A 20069-nucleotide genomic window follows, 5' to 3' on the forward strand; every position below is an offset into this window, starting at 1 on the left:
TTAACATTTTAAATGTCATCCTACTAAACTGTCCTGATTTCTCGATTAAGCCCTGTAAATTATTAAGTACACCGTTGATTCCATATTTTCACTAGTCTTACATCAGAATAAAGAAATGCAACATCTGCCTTTTTACATTTGTAGGTTTTTCTGTAGAACTATTGAGCAGAGCAGGAGTTTCTGTTCAGTTAAAAACTGAAGAGGAAAAATAAACTGACTTTGGAACCCTATAGTGAGGATGATGCAGCAGAGTTTTAAAAACAAATAAACCAAGAACTAGGTGACCTTGTGAGACTTCGCAATTTCTCACATTGCCTTAGGTTTGTGATGGAGAGTCCTACAGCACTTTCAGAGCCTTGTAAAAGTATCCACGCCCTGCCTTTGGTGTTTCCATTTTTGTGAAATTTGAAAAAATGAAGCTTCACAGATTATTTTGTTCCAATTGAAGATTTCTATGGGTAAAATAAGTTGCTGAATATGTCAACTCAATTTAAAGAGAAAAGAATGCCGGCTACAGCTATTTCACCAAATATTCATTATAGCCATACGGCTCTGCCAACCGTACTGTTGGCTCGTCCGATTATGGAGAGCAGTTTTCATGACTTTTCAAGTTAGGGCTTTGACTGGGCCACTCAAGGACACTCAGTTTTTTATACTTTAATAGGTACATTTTTTATTATTCAGTGTAGCATTGGCCTTGTACTTTGGATCATTGTTCTACTAAGAGGTGAATTCTTGTCCCAGTTTTAAGTTTGAGGTCATTTTTTTTACTAAGATTAGCCAAGATTTTGCTCCATCTATGTTCCTATCAGTTAGTGGTAGTGGTAATACAGTAACCCACTCTGGAATTCATAAATGTTACCCCCATTTTAATTATACACTTTTACCTACAAAGAGAAAAGGCAAATAGCAAACTGTCCTAAATACCAGTATTGAAAAATATCATGTTGTAAAGTAAAAGCAGGTGCTGATAAATGCAGGGTTATGCTTGAGCAAATTGAATGAGCTGGACTGAGCTGAGGATTGTTTTGCCCTGCTGTCCTGTTTCATTTCATAATAAACCAGAATTCTCCGATTGTTATTCCATTCTTTCCTTCTGGTGGAATAGAATGGAAAGAAGGCTTTGAATTGCTTACATTCCTGCTTGTTTATTTTTCCAAGTTCTCTTCATGTTCTTCTTCCCCATCAGCCACAGATTCTACCTTTTAGACATGTCCTCCTGTTGCATTATGACTGTGTTGTACAGCTAAAAATTCGATTGATAAATGAGATTGAGAAATTAATGTCTGCCCATTTTATTGCTACAGGGATTTCATATAAATGAATTCCTCTTTTTAAATAAATGAAGGGTCAAGTCTTGTTTTTGCTCTGCCTTGGGGTCTAATGATTCGAGAACAACCTTGATAAATTTGCCTTCCCTGTTAGCTGTTATTTATCATGATAGATCCTTGGTATGTTCGCCACTTAATTCCATATACCCATTAGAGACTTCATTGCTGAATCTCTGGCAAAACAGTAAGTTTTCATTTTCGTTCAGAAGACTTTTATCTTGAATTTTTCCTCATTTGGAAAACTGTTGTTATCCATCACTATTTTCCTCACGCTGCCTTCACTACACAGATAAGCTTTTCATTGCCTCTTTTCTGACTGTTTTTTATTTCTATAGTAATTTTACTTATGTATGCAGTATTATGTTTTGTTTAACATGATAGCCAGGGAGGGACATGGTATTCCAGATGTGATGGCACTTAAGGATTAGTCCATTTTAGCAATAAGGCCTAGATTAACTGAAAACCTCAACCTATCTGCCAAATAAAAATTGCAAACCCAGTACTTCCTGGCAGGATTCCATTGGATTTAAGGAAGAAGTCTTTGCCAGACAAAAATCAGCAATTATGGCCTCCTGAGTGGCTTAGCTGTTAAAGGCCATCGTTTTGAGTATGTGAAGATTTTTGATCCGACTGGTTATCTGTTTTATTAGCTGGCTATGACCAGGATTCCCCAAGTCGTGATTCACAGTTCGAATGTAGCCCAAAGTCAGTCATGACAAAAGTTGTTTTTGTGATTTGTTTATGGGTTGAAGTTAAGATTTAATAATCCATTCATTTTAATTTTGTGTTTTACAATATATTGTATACTAGTATTCTAATGCCTAAAGGAACAGGCAAAGGCTGTGGAGCCTGGACACCTGAAGAAGGCTTCACTGCCGAAATGTTGTATCACTTTGCTTTTCCTTTCAGCGTGGAGAAAACCTTTAGCTGTTCCTTTGTAGCCTACACATCCCGACAGTACCTACTTGAACTTCTTATATTAGTTACAATTAAGGGTAAAGGTGGTTAAAAGTCCATCACTGTGAAAACGTAGTTCAGTTTTAGCTCAAGCCTTTTGAAAAATATTTTACGTGACCCAGAATCTCTGCTTTCATTCATTCTTTCATTAATGTTCCTGTTGTGTTAGGGTGCACTCCATGTAGTTGACTGATATAGAAATATTGCATTTGTTCCAAGCAATACATTTCAGGTTTTGCCGAAGGAAAATAAAATACTTCAAAAAGAAATCTGTGTCATTTAACTAATGGAACTCACAGTCATGTATTATGGAATATTTTCAAAAGGATTGATCTCCTCCTGTTGCCTTGACTTTGCGCTGACTGACCCAGTACTTTAATGACTTTATTTCCAGGGCTCTCTGTATTTAACCGCTGTTATTTCGTCATTAACCAAGTCAAAGAGCATAGCAGAAATTTGACTTGGCATACATGATGCTGTCATGCTTTCCTTCTGACGTGTGGAACTCCTCAGAGTATCAGGGGCGAGGGTTTTCTGCTGCTGCTCCCTCTCCTCGCTGCCCCTTTGCTCAGACCTGCCGAAGTGTAATTGTTCGGCCGGCGCCGGGGCGGCTGTGACGTTGTGTCCGTCCGTCTCCATAGGTTTGTGAGCGGGAGCCGGGACGGGACGGCGCGGATATGGCAGCTCCATCAGCAGGAGTGGAAAAGCATCCTGTTGGACATGGCCACCAAGTTGTCTGGGTGAGTTCCCAGCACTGCTACCAGAGCTCTGAAGGGCTTTTTGTTGCCACCTTTCAACTACCCTAAGCTGCTTCAGCTTTCATTCTAAATTATCCAGCGAGATAAGAATGTAGGAGTTGGCGTTGGAGAAGTTTAAGACCTCGTTATTTGTGTGTTGTTGTGGCCACCATATTGTCTGGGTACATATCCTGCGACGTACAAAAACTTTAAACCAACACAGCCACCATTACTTTTAAGTGGTTTTTTTTGTTGTTGCTCGTCTGCACTAAGCTGCTTCATTAACCAACTTTCATTATAAATTATGCAGCACTGCCCGCTTGTAATGTGGGGGCTGGTGTTTGTGAAGCGGAAGGCCGCATTATTTGTGCGTTGTGTTACAATGAGTGCTGGCATTTTTGTTTCCGAAATGATTTCCAGAGCCCGCAAGCCACACTAATAGATTATATGTAATAGATACCAAGCCAACACCACTCTTTCTTGTAAATTTTATATTTTTTTAATGTTTTAAAGTATAAATAATATAGAATCCAAGGATGGTTCATGATGATAACATTTGAAAACAAATAGGAAATCAGTTTTTACTCTTGGAAAGAAAATGTAAAGCAAATATATGGGCTGCATAAGTGCTGCATGTTCTAGTTTTCTACATGATGTTTTGTAACTATAGTATCACAATTCAGTGTTTTAGGTTTTCTTTCACTTTACTTGAGTTTCTTTTCAACATCTAATCTGCTCTGTTTAGTTTAAAACTGATTTTGACATTGCCTATTTCTTGCTTTGTCTGACTGGAGGTTGAGAGCTCTTAATTTAAGTTAAGTGACAATAACTGCATATATTATGATTTTATTAATCCTAAAAATTGAGGTTCTTCTAAGCCACTTTGACTCACATAATGTAGTCACAGTGGTATAAATGTATCTACGGAAAAAGAGAAGGGCGTGACGTGACTGAGGGCTCACATTATCTGAAAATATGAAAACATCTCAGCAGTGATCTGAGTTTTAAAAGATCAAGAACACATTTTAAATCGGTAACTACTCTTGTTGTGGCTTGTTAACAGGTCAAAAATAAGCAAATTTGAGTTAAAAGGCTATCTATTTTAGTTAATAGGCCATTTTTTTTGCAAATGTATCCACTGTTTTTCTTTACAAGACATATACACCTTACTTTATCAAATATACAAACCATTCTGAAGCTGTTTGACTTGAAGGTTTATTTCCCCATGTAGAAAGAAAACATTTTTAAACTTCACGGCCACCTCAAGTGTGCTTTAAAAATCAGGCTGATCGCCAAAGTGCTGTTCAAGTTTCCCTGCCTATGCTCACAGTGTTGTACCAAACCCAGATTCCTTGTTAATGGTCCTGCAGATATCAAGAAAATAAAAGTATAATAATTACTGGTACGAAATACAGCAGTTGATTCCCCTTGAACATCCCTTCTTGAAGTCGTACCGTGAAATATCTTATCTTTGAGCCAGCCACACAATGTTCTCTCTGGTGTTGTGTGTATCTTTTGAAAATGCTGCTAGGGTCTCAATTTTTCTCACTCTGTCCACCAGACCAGTTTTCTCTTTCTGCTCAGTTATGCTTCGTACTGTTTTTCTTGAGTGTTTGAGTCAACTTTCATTAACCGAGAAAATGGGGAGCAGTGGTCTGACCGTGTTTTAACTGATACCACACTGTAACTGGTCACATTATAAAGGGGAAGCGCCTTGCATCTAAAATTATTTTCTTTTTAACATGGGATTTAATGTAATCTAGACTCACCAAATGAATTTCAGTGACTTCTTAACTGAACAAATATATAATCTGTAATAGTAATAAGAAAGAAAAATCTTAACGTTTTCTGTATTATGATGTCTTGATTTTTGTAAAAAAGTGTTCTCTTGATCTCTGAAATACCTTAGTTGTATGAATCTTTTAGTGTGTGGTGTATAGTTAATTTAGTGAAAAAACGATAGCTAAAGGAACATTCCCTTCCCTTTTAGTTGAGTGCTGTAGTTTGTCTTTGTGAGAAAGAAGAAACAGATGCCCCCTTTACTATTGTTTACACAGTTTCAAAGGGTTGAGGTCTATAATTCAGAGCTGTGTATTAGCACACCTTCTTTCAGTTCAGTGCTTTTAAGGTTATAATGCAACAAGTGGATGATGCTTTTTCAGCAGATAAGTAAAGGGTAACAGTGCATTCTGAGAGAAAAGCAAAAATATTCAGTTTACAGTGTAAGAAATTACAGTGTAATATTCCTTAAATTAAAATATAATGTATGCTTTGGATCTTGAGCTCTGACACAAATGCAGCGTTTTAATATCTGCTCCTGTGATGATCTGCGAGAGAGAGTTGACCACCTGGTCCCTGATAGCTTTTATGTCTAATTTTTGATTGCTTGCATCTCTGTTGTCCTCTTTTCTGTAAGAGGCGACTCCCTTTATCCACCACTGAAGTGCAGCTCTCCTCCTGGGAGATGTGCAGGAGCCATTGTGCTCCAGCAGCCCCACTACACAGCGAATCAGGTGGAGAGCCGAGAAATGACTTCGCCCTGATGAAATAAGGAGGATTTTAATAGTGCCCAGGTTGTGTAACCCCAAAGTGCACTTTAGTCACGTTTCATTTGGTTTTAACATCCCTAGGCTTCGGGAGCACCAACTTTAAGATCTTGTTCTAAAGTATCGCCTGAAAGTTGTCACCTGCAATAGCGTAATTTCCTTTGTAAATGTATTGGGGCACTGAATTGGAGGATTTGTCCTGACAGAAGAGTGCCTCCTGCTGGTTCATCAACACCACTTCCAGCAGTGATCCCTGTTATCCTTGGAGGTCTCCCTCCCAGGTACCAACCTAACCCAGGCTTGATTAGCTACTGATGTGATCGGGTTACGGGGTGGAAAATTAACTCCCTCTTGAGAGTGTTTCCCCCCACACACACACCATTTCTTCAGGGAGGTGATGTACAGTCTGTACACACACGTCGTGTACGTGAATTATCTTGAAATTCTTAGATAAATTGTATAGCTGATTTAATAATAAAGGAAAGACGCGAGTTCAATTATGTGACCAAGTTGAGAAGATTTGTTTAATTTGAATGAATTTGCCTGACTGAGAACATACTGTATGAATAATTCAATTTTCCTGGAAATTTATTTACCTGTGATTTTTTTTTTTACTGAGCTTAACAAAAGGCAAGGTGTAAGGAGTAGTTTGTATTAGCTTGTACAAGGATAAGAAATAAAGAAACTCAGATGATTTGGATGGATAAAGAAACTCATTGCAGGGAGACAAAAAGTAAAAGATAAATTCGAATTTTTTTTTTAACTTGCAGTTGGAACTATTCTTTTTAAATTGTTTTCTTGATTTTCTCTGTGTTAGAAACAATAGGTAATGTTCAAAAGCATATGCTGGACATCATTGAGAGGTCTTAATTTCTGTAAAAGTTACATGAATATTGTCAGAATAGATCATACAAACAGATCAGCATCTAAATATGTTTTTATCTGTGTGTATCACATTATCTAGTTTTGTGATGTCACTTACAGTTATCAGATTATAGTTGCCACTTATCATGTTTAGGATAGAAGATATAAGTAAACATGCACAAGTCATTTTTGATGGCCTCTGATTGACTGAAGATATACACTTAAACAGAAAATATATATTTAATGTTTATAATAAAATGCTGCGTTTGGTGAATCTGTCCATTTCCATTTTATTGCATGTTCATGTGGTGTACAAATTGGATTCAGCTGTGGAACTGCTGAATTACAGCCACATCTAGCGCGTTGTTTCATGTCGGGATCTCTTTTGTGAAACAACTCTCCCCAGTGTGGCTGTAATGTTTCTCCACTGTGTACACTGCGTGTGACACATGATGGCACACATCATCTACTGTATGTGGCGAGGAACTACAGAATAAAGATTCTGAGACAAAGTGTCAGTGTGCATATCCTGAGAAACATGTCAAATATACCCATTGTATACATTTGTATTTTTACTGTTTCATTTTCTGTGGCACGGCTTTGGATTTCACATTTTAATTGATTTTGGTTCCAAGTTACATCAAGCACTTAGTCTATTTAAGGCCTGAAAGTTCCAGCTCTTCTTGAACCCAAGGCTGTACCCAGATTGTAACAGGTCTACTTGGCAGGCAAGGGCTGAATTGTCCTTTGTTCCTCTCTACAGTATCATACATCACTTTTTTCTGTCTTTTGCACTGACTGGAGCAGAGTAATAACACAAGTTGTTTGCCCTGACCCTTAGTCCACTTACAACTGAGCCATTATCGTGCTGTGATGGAGTTACATGGGATAGTTCCCAGAGAAATAACTAGCAGAGCCCTAATGGCTTAGGTACACCAGTGGAAAAGTGGTATACTGTAAGTCATTTTAACAGATTCTGCTAAAGATGTGCCCCCGATAAAGCACATGTGACAATGAAATACTTGATGGTCTTTAAAAAATGAAAAAAATAAGTTAATTGATCTGGTTGTATAAGCCGGTGTGTTTTCACTGTTCATACACTGTACCATGGTAACGTGACTTCACAATCTCTTTATACTTTCTTTTTGATGGTACCTTATCTGATATAGAACGGCCATGCTTCCTTTCTTGGTAGACCTAGTCTTTCCTCCTCTTTTAACAGTTTACCGTGAGTGCACCGTGAGCAGGTGTACTATTGTAAAACAAAATACTTCTCAACTTTTTTCTAGGAACAATCCACCGCCTGTAGAAGACAAAGTCAATAAACTGAAAGTCACAATGGTGGCCTGGGATCGACATGACAACACAGTTATAACAGCTGTGAATAACCTTACGTTGAAGGTTTGGAACTCCTATACTGGACAGCTCATTCATGTCCTAATGGTAAGTAATGATGCAGTTTACCTTTGCTCTGTTGTATAAAAAAAGTGAAATGTTTGTAGGGCAAAGTGGTTGGCATTGCTGCCTGGGAACGAAAAGGGCCCTGGGTTAAATTTTGGATATGCTATCTGTGTGGAGTTTGCATGTTCTCCCTGTGTTTGCATGGGTTTCCTCTGGTTGCTCTGGTCTCTCCTACAGTCCATACTGGTAGGTTGATTGGCTTCTGGGAAAATTGGCCCTGTTGTGAGCATGGGTGTGTTTGTGTCTGTGTGCGCCCCACAATGGACTGGCATGCCGTCTACTCCCCAGTCCTGTGCCCATTACTTGCTGGGATAGGCTCTGGCTCCCCCATCACCCTAAATTAGAACAGTGGTTAGGAAATGGATGGATAGATGGGAATATCTGTTTATTGTTTTTACATATGTTAAGGAGAAGTTCAAGTGTAACTGGTGAAACAAGAAGTTTAAACATTTTTCTTATACATCATATCTGGGATAAAATCCGTTTAAGCTCATTTGCCAGAATTGAAAATGACTTGACCAAGACATTCTCTTTTTTTTTAACAAATCCCTTATTCTACAAACACAACTGGTTACAAAATTTCTGCTCCTAGGCAAAAACTTATAATAGCAACACTAACTCAATATTATTTTCATAAATTGTGCATTCAAAATATTCTGTGCCGTAACTAGTATAATACCCTTACAATTTCTAATTTCTGTTAAGATGACATTTGAGAGGAGCCAAAAATAAAAATAGACACGGTTGGAGCTTGAATTAGTGCAGGAAGTTAACTCGTATGACAAAAATAGGTATGTGTGTGTATCTCTCATTTTACAAGCTCATTCGTACTCATAAGTAAAGAGAATGTGTAATGGGGGATGAGAGTACGCCTCAGTTTAGATTTGCCAGTTGTCTGAGTCTCGGCTGACAGCAGCGACTCCTGCAGCCACAGGTATAGAGTGAGAAAAGACAGATAGGCTCCTCTTACCTGCCCACCTGGCATCTGTAGACTTGGGATGTCTGAATTGTAGAGCTCAGCTTAGGCTTGGAGCTTTCTTCCTTTCTGGTTCATAGCCCCTGAGTTTGCAGCGGCAAAACGGAATTAAGAATGAGACGCTGGCTTCAATGGTAATAAGAGAAATAAACGGGGGAAAACTCTTCAGTGTTTATTCAATGGACTGTATGTTGTTTTGCAGGGACACGAAGATGAGGTTTTTGTACTCGAACCTCATCCGTTTGATCCCAGAGTGCTCTTTTCCGCAGGACATGATGGGAATGCCATAGTATGGGACCTTGTAAGAGGAGTCAAAATTCGCTCCTACTTCAATATGGTAACTGGAAAACTTTTTCACTGCTTTTTAGTTTCTTGTAAAATTTCTAATCCTGACAAATAAAACCCCCTTTTTGATTACAGTACAGTATGCTCTTTTTCTTGTTGTTTTAATTAGTTTCTGTCATAAATCTCTATGGTAACTGTTTCCTTGAGCCATTCTTTAGTGGAGTTGTAACTCAAACTTATATTTGACTATTTTAAATTTTAGAAGTTTTTTATAACTTATAGTTGGTAAAATCATTCTTTTAGAATGATCATTTGTATGCTTGTTACAGTGATGATAATTAAATTGTTGATAACTTGGTTCCACATGATAACAAGGTTACAACAATTTTAAGGAAATATATTTCAAACTGTTTTGTTTTAAATCCCAAAATTCAGAACTTCTTGCTTCTTTCTTTAATTACATGTTACAAGAGTAAATATTAAAAGTTTAACTTCTTTCTGAAGCCGAATCTGTGGAAGATGCATTCTGTATCCTTGTCTGAGGAAACCCTGTGCTTGTTGCTGCTTGTCAGATCGAGGGCCAGGGTCACGGTGCAGTATTCGACTGTAAGTGCTCTCCAGATGGACAACATTTTGCCTGCACCGACTCTCATGGGCACCTCCTCATTTTTGGCTTTGGCTCCAGCAGCAAGTATGACAAGGTAGCAAATCTTTTTGTCTACTCCTGTTTTGAATGACTCATTCAAGTGCCTGATCCTGTGCCTCCTGTGGGGTCAGAGTTTGCTAACTAACAGGTATCTCACGGGTGTCCAAGAAATGATGCTGCCGATAGATGTGAATTCCTTGGGAAAACCAAGTTTATGCCTGAAGTTGATGGAAATTTTCAGATAAGATAAAAAGAAAAGGCTAGTTCAGAATTTTCCAGCATTTTCAGAACACAAGGCTCTAACAGAATGCATGCTTGTATACAAAAAGCTTTTCTCTCACACCTCCACAGAGAGTTTGTGAGTTGCTGGGTTTTTTTGAGATCTTCCTCACCTCTGCTTCACTAAGACAGAATGGTTTAAACTGAATGCCAAAGAACATGAAGTGAGAATTGTTCATAGTGGTGCTCTCAGCGAAGGAAGGAAGTTCCAGCACATTTGTCTTATAAACAGAAAGCTGTAGATGGAAAGATGGTCAAAGACAACTGAAAGAGGTTCTGGTCAGAACTTCAGGACAGATCTAGAATTGTAGAAGACGTGTCAGAAGTTCAAAGATGTGGAATCGCATTGGGAGTGGCATGTGAATATCTTAATTTTTTATTTCTGTGGAAATAAATTAAAAGTTAGGTTCTTCAGTCCACAGTCAGTTGTTTGAAATCGACTGCTAATAATGTTGGCTTCTTGGGTAAGTTTGACTGAGTTGGGTAAGATTTTCTCACTTGTTTGCACCCAGATGATTTCATGTAGTAGTAGTTTCCCATGTAACGTTTCTGCTGTTTTTCATCTAAAAAAACAGTTGGGGGGGAAAAAAGGTTCTGATAGAGAAAAGCCTTAATACAGTAATATGTCTCTGGAATGGTTATACAGAAAGCAAAATATTAATACTTGAGTATTAAGATTTCATTTCACTTCTCTGTTCTGTGATTGCTCCTCACTCTCCTATGCATTTGCGAAGTGTGTGGTGCTGGAAGCTGATTGGGATGATGGTGAAGCAGAAAGCAAAGAGAACATAATTACAGCTTTCTCCTGCCATGTTATTCTTGGAGGTTTCTGAGCAAAGCACCCTGGTCTTACAGGGAGGAAAACCACAGATGTGGGTTAATTACTGTCATGCTCCACTGTACTCTGAAACTGCTAACTGCTAAAATTAATAATTTTACCTGTCACCAGTGGTCTAGGAATGTAAGGTGTCACCAACATATAGGAGTACCGAAACTAGAATGAATATGTCCGCTGTTGTGAAAGAGACAAACATAAAAAAGAAAATCAGTCCTATTGGATAAAGAGAAAATGTGCTGCTGTACATTTTGTGATGCATATTCATTTTTGTAATAGTACAGTGTACCCCACTTCGGTGTGCAAACGTACAGAGCCTGAGGTTAAAACGCAATATTGGAACTTTTTTCAAATATGCAGATGGAAAAACCTTTCTGAATTTGTTTCATTGTTAACCGAGCATGTTTATGAATTATTCCATGTGTTTTATCTCCGGGTCACAGCAATGACATCCACCCTGTCATTCACTCAAGATAGTTTTTTCTCTTGGCTTTCCAAGTTCGGCGTGTTGAGGGGGTTTTGCGCACTTGGCCGTAAGTTTGCTCCCTTTCCTTGTTCCAGATCGCAGACCAAATGTTCTTCCACACGGACTACCGGCCCCTGATCCGTGACGCTAACAACTACGTCCTGGATGAGCAGACCCAGCAGGCCCCGCATTTAATGCCTCCCCCGTTCCTGGTGGACGTGGATGGCAACCCGCACCCTGCGAGATTCCAGAGGCTGGTCCCCGGGCGGGAGAACTGCCGAGACGAGCAGCTCATTCCACAGATGGGCATGACCTCCTCAGGTGGGAGACTGCACTCGTCTCGGCTCTGGGCACAGGCCGTGGCGTGAGGAAAGGTTCTGAGGGAGGGGGGCCTTAATACAGCAATGCCACTCTTGTTCAGGAAATTGTTATAAAGAAAGCAAAATCGCTGGTGGAAATAATAATCACTCTAACGTTTGCATTTTCTCTTAGTAGTGTTTTTTGGCGTGTTATTTTAAAACAACCTTTTTTCATCCTAATAGTTATATGTAAACCTGCTGTTGTTAGTTACCTGTATATACATTTGTATATACAATAGGCTTCAAGGGTCTGAACTGCTCTTTTGGAAGAGCTATCAGTTTAGGTTGAGCTTGTTTCATACAATTCATTCTTTCTTTTTGAGCTTTGAATTCAAGTTTTCTGCAGCTTTTATCTCTTGATGATATGCATTTTATGGTTTACAAACCATAAAATGGTGTGTCAGGTGTGTCAACACACACCTGAAGAAGGCTTCACAGCCGAAACGTTGTGTTTTCTCTCTTCTCTTTTCAGCATGGAATAAACCTATTACTTGTTCCTTTGCAGGCTACACATGCTGACGCAGCTACCCACCTGAACTATTTTGTGGTTTAGTCATCATTGCAAATAAGTTCAAGAATGAAAACAAGAACTTGCTAACCTGTCTGATTAAATTAACTTCAGGGGATTCAGGAAGAATTTAGGTGCTAGTATTTAACATGATGTATGGTTTTTCCCAGAATAATTAGCTTTGTAGGTTTTCAATTGACACAAATGACTTTCAGGGAATGTTTAAAGGGTTGGTTTCTCCATGTTCTGCATTCAGGTCTTTTTTTTCGTGCTTACTCTAAGTGTTTCATACTTACTCTATTTATCTAATTTGAACCCGAGCGGTCCTGCTGCTAGGGTAAACACAGTTTCCCAGTATTGAAATCTGTCTCAAGAAGACAATTATTTGCCTTGCAGGTTTAAATCAAGTTCTCAGTCAGCAGGTTAATGACGGATCTAGTCCCCTGGACACTATGATTCAACGGCTGCAGCAGGAGCAGGATCAAAGGCTGTCTGGGGACGCAGGAAGCAGCAGCTTGAACAGAGGAAACAGAGGTGCAGAATCTGTTTGTTTCTTTAATCTACCTACTGTGTTACATGGTAGTTCCAGAGGATTAGAAAGTACAGTGATGATGTGTAGGAAACCAGAAGAAAATGGAGCAGTTTGAGGTGGTGCTTAATCATATATGTAAATAACGAAAAAGCCCACAATAATCTTAACCTCCGAGACGATCTTTGGGGCGTTCTGGCAATAAGCTTGTGAGCTTATTTTCTTTAAATAGCAGGGATATTCCTTGGAGACCGTTATCCCCTTTTTCCTGGAGGTGGTTTCTTTCTTGAGAACCACCAGCAGAGACTATTTACGCGGAGTAAATCATCCCAGTGCTGGGTTTTGAAGGGAACCAAGTCAGTCATTGTTCCAATTTAAAAAAAAAAGACTGTAAAGTGGAAATTGCAGATGCTGTTTGTTTTTTTCTTTAAGAATTATTTAAAGTGTTCTGAAAAGAAATGAGTAAACCCAGTCTAAACCTGGCATTAACAGTCTAAAACAATTGCTGAAGAGTTAGCCTATCAAACAATAAATGCAGGCATTGTCTTTGTTTCCAAGCATCCCTCATACTAGCGCTGAGGGTTCTGCGCTCTTGTGTCCCATCAGGCTCTGTGGGCTCTACCTCAGAGGTACACTCCCCCCCCAACGTGGGGCTGCGGCGCAGTGGGCAGATTGAGGGAGTACGGCAGATGCACAGCAACGCGCCCAGGAGTGAGATCGCCACCGAAAGGGACCTCGTGGCCTGGAGCCGCCGAGTGCTGGTGCCGGAGTTACCTCCCGCAATAGCCAGGTACTGTAGCGCCTGGCAGGGGAGCTCTTCAGAAAGACCGTTCCGGAAAATGCCTGCCGCTGAATATTGCTTAGGACTTTTCTGTGTGTGTACTTCATAGTGGAACAAATCAAGTCATGGACCACTGGATTTGGACCGTTGCAGCTGTATTCTGGAGGGACAAAAATGATTGTGTATCTATGTAGTGCAAGTAAAAATATGTGAAAGGCGTGGATCGCCCATATGATCGCTTAAGAGATGGATGAAATAACAGAAGTAATAAAACTGTGGTGGCTAGTATGAAGCTAGTGGAAAATTGCAATTATTTCATGTAATGTTAGTTTCTACTCCTTCACGAATGTTGGAGTTCAGAAGTTTTTGCAGCATCACGCTTGTGGCCAGAAGAATCCATTGCACAATTTAAAAAAAAGCTGCTATTGCAATTCCTCAGCAATCTTGGCGTGGGATTTAGCCTGTTGGAGCAACTTTATACCATCTATTTATACCATATTCGTTTTTCCAGTAAATGTCAATATTCTATTACTTGATTATTTAGCCAAGAGACATAGCATTTCTAAAATCTGATTTTCAACTAGCCCATTTCTGTTTAGAATTTGTTCAGAAGCTAAACAAAGTGAACCTTAATTATATTTATGTGAAATTATTTAGTTCTGTGGGTATATTGTTCATAGATTCTTATTCAACATTGCGATTTTAATGACATTCATTCCTTGGCTTCGCATTATAATACTTTTCATCTCAAAGGACCCCAAAGCACTTTACATATACTGTAAGAGGGGACCCACATCATCCACCACTGGGTGACACACAGCAGCCACTGTTTGCCAACACCCCACTGTACAACAGTGCAGGAGGAGAAGTGAGAAACTGCTTCACCAGTTGAATTGAGGAGGAAACTTTAAGGAGGCTTCCTTATGCTGTAATGACTTAGTAGTCAAGGCCTCAGTCGAACGTCTCGTCGAGAGGACAGGACCTGCTGCAGCTCAGGGTCCCTGGTTGCTCTGCTGAAGCACAGGTCTTGGAAATTCAGGTCCAGTGTGAGAAGTGGCGCCTGCTGGTCTGCCAGCACAGCTTGTAGCAGGAGTCTCCAGTACTGACTGGTCACGCCCTACAGATGAAACTGCAAGGTGGTAACACTGCTCACTGCTCTTGCCTGCATTTCAAAGCCACGTTTTTGCCTTGTATTTTTTTTATGGTTATTTTGATTGTGACCGGGGGCTATCTTCAACGTTTCGAGCCATCAGTTGTGTGATTTCTTCTTCTCTTATTTTTTTTTTGCCCTCAAAATGTAATGGAGCAAAATAAAAAAAGTGAGAGTTGAAGCTGTTTTTAATATTTTTATTTACAGTAAGCAGGAAAAATGGAGGACTGCAAAAGGGGAAGAGGAGATCCGCATTTACAAATCGGAGAAGAAGAAGAGAGCACTGCCAAGTCAGATTCAGAGGGAGGCCAAGGTAAATCCTTCTCATACCGTGTCCCTTTCCTCCCTAATGATGCACCATGGGGCTGTGGCTTTGGCTGCGTCATAGGCCTTTCTCTTCTGGGCTTCCTTTGACTAAATTCACATTGTGAATCCAGGCACCAGCAGCCTTTAACCAATTTGCAGTTTCTGTATTCAGTGTTGAGCTTAAATACCTGTCAGAAATGCAGAGGGAATGATGACCTAGTTCTTCAAGTGGAATTCAGCTACAGCAAAATTTCCTTGTTTAGACCAGCAGCCCAGCTTTGTTTTTAATAAAGCAGAAATGAAATTCTCAGCATGACGTCCGTCAGAATGAAAGTTGTCCTGATGTTTTCTGGTTCTTAACGTGGGAAAACATTTCCCTCTTCAGGAATCTAAATTTCATTTAGGCGGAATGGGAGAAACTGGTTATCTTTTTAACATTGATCTGTTAGATTTTTGAAAAAATATGACTAAACATGACGAGCAAGCCACAGTGTAGTGTATTCAGCAAGTTGTAAGGGCCAACCAGAGGACACCCTGATTACCTCAACACCCTGTCAGGGGTACCCCAATCACCGTCGGCCGATTACTTAGCCCAGACCGAACTGTCTGATGATATCAGGGCGGGTGAGTTTAACAAGCACTTTGGAAGATTTACCTGCCTGAGTCACTCTGAAGTCCCCTCACGTTATTTGCCTAGCAGGTGGCTTTATGCAGGGACAATATAGAAAACTTCCATTCGAGACCGGAAAAAGGAACAAACCTGCAGATACAACAAGATAAGAATAAATTAATAAAAAAATACATTAGGACTAGCACAAAACTGGAAGAGCAACGTAAGTGCTGACAGATTCAAAGAATTAAACACTTGCGGTTGTGTAAACACTCTTGATTGTACATTATTCTAGATTAGCACTAAATAAGAGATATTATTATAAGAGATATAAGAGCACTACAATACAGCATGTATCTTGCTGCCTAAACATGGCTGAAACATGATGGGACACTGAGCAGTGCTGAATTCTGTAGATGGTTCATTGTGTAACGGAGGAGTGAGTGGAGAATGAGTCGGCTCAGGAAGTGGCAGAAGAGAGAGGGGAGTTAAGGAAAGATAAGATCACTTTATTGGCCATATACAATTTCTTGTATTAGGAATTTGTCTTTTCGCATACCCCAACTCACAGACAGGGAGAGAAGCTTGGGGTCAGAGCGCAGGGTCAGCCATTTATACGGCGCCCCTGGAGCAGTTGGGGTTAAGGGCCTTGCTCAGGGGGCCAACAGAGTAGGATTCCACTGCCGGCCGCAGGATACGAACCGGCAACCTTCCAGCCACAGGTGCAGATCCTTAGCCACAGAGCCAACGCCCCGCCTCTGAGAGGGAGGAGAGACTTCGGGATCGGCAGAAATTGAGTGGTGGAGTTTTTTCTTTTACCCGGCCGCTCCAGTTTGTGCGTGCTGTGGTCTCTCAGTTGAGTAACCCATGGTTATCCTCGCTGCTGAGAGAGGTCATGTTGCAGTTTCAGTAAGCTGCTCCTCCTCCTTTCTAGCACCATGTCCAGGAGCCGGCCAGCGAGGGAGGTGAAGGAAGGAGACCGCAGCCAAATCAGCACAGCTACCACACCAGAGCAACCGTGGAAGAGACTGGAAGGCAGGCGGACACGGCCGAGGAGGAGAACAGCTCTTCAGAGGTACCGGACATGGCGCCTTCGGTTCTTCCATCCGTTTTTAACTGCTTTATGAAATTCAGGGCCGCGGGGGGAGACGGGGCCTATCCTGGCAAGAAGCAGGGTAAAGACACTGGCCCATTGCAGAGGAAACATAGACACGTACACACTCACACCAGGACTAAAGTTCACAGAAGCCAGTTAACCTACCAGTGTATCTTGGGCCTGTGGGAGGAAAACCAGAGCACCAGGGGGAAACTCACGCAAGCACAGGGGAGACGTACAGACTCTACACAGATAGCACCCCGGATCTGGAATTGACCTCTTTGTGATGCTAATCACTGTGCCACCATGCCACCCTCAGTTACAATCTATATAAGCAGTTTATTAATAGGAGCTTTTGTTCAGCTTATTTCTTCATTGTGTCCTACCTAATCGAAGTTTCATTTGGTACATCTTTAAGAAAAAAGTTTTACAAGACAAAACATCCTGATTTTTCTGTCAGGGTAAAATTCTAGAGCATGGCTTTGTTTCCCGCTGCAGTGACAAAACCAAGTTGAATATTAACAAGCAAGAACAGAAGTGCCAGATTGACTGGATCCGAGTAGTCAGTGGCCCCAGCGAAGGTCTTATCTGCAATAAGACGGGACGTAGAATCTGCAAATCGGCATTCGGAAGATGCAGAGAACAGCATTTAAGTCGCCCTGTTAGTGCTGTGGTAAATGAAGCCTCAGATATTGCAAAGCCACGCAGACTTGTCTGTCTCATCTACAAGAAAATCTACCAGTCCCAAAACTAGAAAGATGGAAGTTGTTGGGGTCTGTACCCTGAGAACTGCCGCAAATAGGCCAATGAGCTCTTGAATCTACAACTGTAGGATGCCTTCCAAGAGCCAAGGTAGTGTGAATCAATACCAGACTGGCTGAGAGCCCTGTGGTGGTGGTTCATATAGATATGAATGGCAGTTATAAAGGAAGCCCAAAATCTTTGCAGAGCAATTTCAGAGGCTGTGCAAACTATTTAAAGACCACACCCAAATCTGTGATCCTCTCGGGCATTTGGCCTGTACCCTGCAAAAGACCACATGTATGGAAACGCCAACTGCATTAGCAGATAACTATGATTATTATAGGGTTGTCTGAAACTTAGCTAATGGAGAGTGACAGGTGCGAATATAATATTAGTGGGTATAGTGTTTTCTGTACACCTGAAGAAGGCTCCACGGCCGAAACATTGTGTTCTCTTCTTTTTTTCAGCATGGAATAAACCAATTACTTGTGTTTTCTGTAAAGATGGATAAGGTTAAGCGAGAGTAAATTCAAATTCTAAGAAGATTTCTATACATTGGCGGTTCCCAGCTGAACACATTTTCCATCTGACAACTGGCTAATATTCAACATATAACATTGAATCTTAAGATCACTTTATTAGCCATATACAATTTCTAGCATTAGGAATTTGTCTTTTCGCATACCCCAGCTTGCTCTCCATGAGACACACAGGCACACAGACAAGGGAGGTTTTTCTTCCAAAATATATCATGAGTTTATAGTATTCAGTCCAATGTGCTGCAAATAGCTGTTAACCTTAATTCATTTTTTTTCTTTCAAGAATATAGACTTGGATTCCAATTCAATGTTTTCATGTGCCAAATTTGGATAGCACCATTACTTAATTACTGAGTATTGCAGGTTGCCAGAATCATGATATCTCAATTATTGCCTTGTTATAAGCAAACTATTTGAATCCAAAATTAAATATACTGGCCTGTGTTTACTCATATTCTTCAAACTCATAAACACTGCTACATCAACGTCTACTGTACTTTCATTAGTGCATCCCATTTTTTTGCTGTTTTTTTGTTTTTTTTTCTTAATTTCTTAAGGTTTGTGGGCCATCAGGATGAGAGTTAGGGTTCAATAACAGGCCAGAGATGTGGCTTTTATTGTTTAGTGCTGTTAATACAAGTTTTCTAATATTACTGTCTACTGTAGGAATTCATTCCAAATGATTCATTACGAACAAAAACATTAAATTCAGTTCAGAATACCCATTTGTGATGAAGTTCTGATTTAGTTTGGTGGATGTATTTATTTTTCAGTTTACTATGGCTGTGGTACAAAAAAAGTGCAGCCCATTAGGTTATAGCAGTTGTAATTAGCACTTGACCTCAGACCTCCTGAGAGCAGACACCAACAGTCAGACAGGATTTATCTTTCCGAGCTGGTGGCAAGCATACCCAACACACTCACCTGGGTATAAGGCCCAGATAATAAAATGTCCCCTCATATTAGTTAGACATGAGTCTCTTTTTCAGCCATCTTGCAGACCAACTGAAGGTGTGCCGGTAATGGGAATTACTGAATTACCAGACACGGCCACAGATAATAAGTGTTCCATTGTAGAATTAATAACACAAGAAATGTTGCAAACGTCAGCCCATGTTTGGTTGCTAGTAGCTATTTGATCTGAGAATCCCATCTAGCTGTTTGTGGAACGGAACAAGAGCTGGGTAACTTGCTTCATACTTCCAGAGCTCTTTGTGAGAAGATGTGCTCGTGTTCTCAATTCTAAATTCATATTTCCTTAGTTTCTATCTGTATCTCCTGGGTCATGTTTCACTGTTGATTTTTAAGAACTCCGTTGGGTTGACGTGCCCTTCAGTACAGAATGAATGTAGTGCGTTCTTGGGGGTATTGGATTTTCCTCACATACCGTAGCTTGGGAAGGCATGACTGGGAGGACAGCAGTCTAAATTGAAACGATAGGAACCACTTTCTTACCCAGCTAAAGATCTGATAATGAGAAGTGCCTGTCATGAACTCATCTTTGCAAGCAATTAGGACAGTTGTTTGTGAAGCACTTCCGTTTGGAGCTTGATTCCCAAACAGGAGGATGATTAATGATAAATCACGAACGCAACAAGTCTTAAATCTAAATTTAATTTAATTTAAATCTTTAATTTCCATTCGTAGATGAGCACTGAAGGTCCTGGAGTCTCTGGCAGGCAGGCCTGGACCTGACTCACAGAGCTCTTTCATCTACTTGTCCGGCCTTCCCGTGGGAATTCATATCATGGCTAGGAAATTAAAAACACAGAATGTAGCTTGTTTTCTGTATTGAAATAAAAGTTCAAAGCGGTTCGGGGATCCAGTGGCTGTCCCTTAATCCCACGTTTTGTGTTACTAGTATTTACGTTTAGATCATGTTGAGTGAGCTCCGTGTCCATCATGCCTCTGTTTCAGGGGGAAGGGGATGCTCGTCCTGTGAACGGGGACACATCAGACGAAGAAGGAAAGGCCTGGCCTGATGACAGCAGCAGCTCAAGGTTGGTGCGTTTAAGAATCCGCCAGTTTGAATTAAACAGATTTAGAACTTAAACCGCAGCTCAA

The 20069-nt window shown here is 40.4% G+C and overlaps 1 protein-coding gene across 2 annotated transcripts in view; it reads left to right on the forward strand.

Annotated features, from left to right (window-relative positions):
- Nucleotides 1-20069, forward strand: part of phip (PHIP subunit of CUL4-Ring ligase complex) — a 76396-nt gene that overhangs the window by 21494 nt on the left and 34833 nt on the right. For both annotated transcript variants that reach the window (XM_088929536.1, XM_088929532.1), the window contains 10 exons: nucleotides 2930-3028; nucleotides 7725-7878; nucleotides 9075-9209; nucleotides 9730-9858; nucleotides 11479-11704; nucleotides 12647-12784; nucleotides 13386-13569; nucleotides 14918-15023; nucleotides 16561-16701; nucleotides 19923-20005. In XM_088929536.1, the coding sequence (XP_088785662.1) occupies nucleotides 2930-3028; nucleotides 7725-7878; nucleotides 9075-9209; nucleotides 9730-9858; nucleotides 11479-11704; nucleotides 12647-12784; nucleotides 13386-13569; nucleotides 14918-15023; nucleotides 16561-16701; nucleotides 19923-20005 (1395 nt within the window). The remainder of the gene's footprint in view (nucleotides 1-2929; nucleotides 3029-7724; nucleotides 7879-9074; nucleotides 9210-9729; nucleotides 9859-11478; nucleotides 11705-12646; nucleotides 12785-13385; nucleotides 13570-14917; nucleotides 15024-16560; nucleotides 16702-19922; nucleotides 20006-20069) is intronic.

This window comes from Atractosteus spatula, chromosome 2 (assembly GCF_055471065.1).
Source record: "Atractosteus spatula isolate fAtrSpa1 chromosome 2, fAtrSpa1.hap1, whole genome shotgun sequence".
Taxonomy (NCBI): domain Eukaryota; kingdom Metazoa; phylum Chordata; class Actinopteri; order Semionotiformes; family Lepisosteidae; genus Atractosteus; species Atractosteus spatula.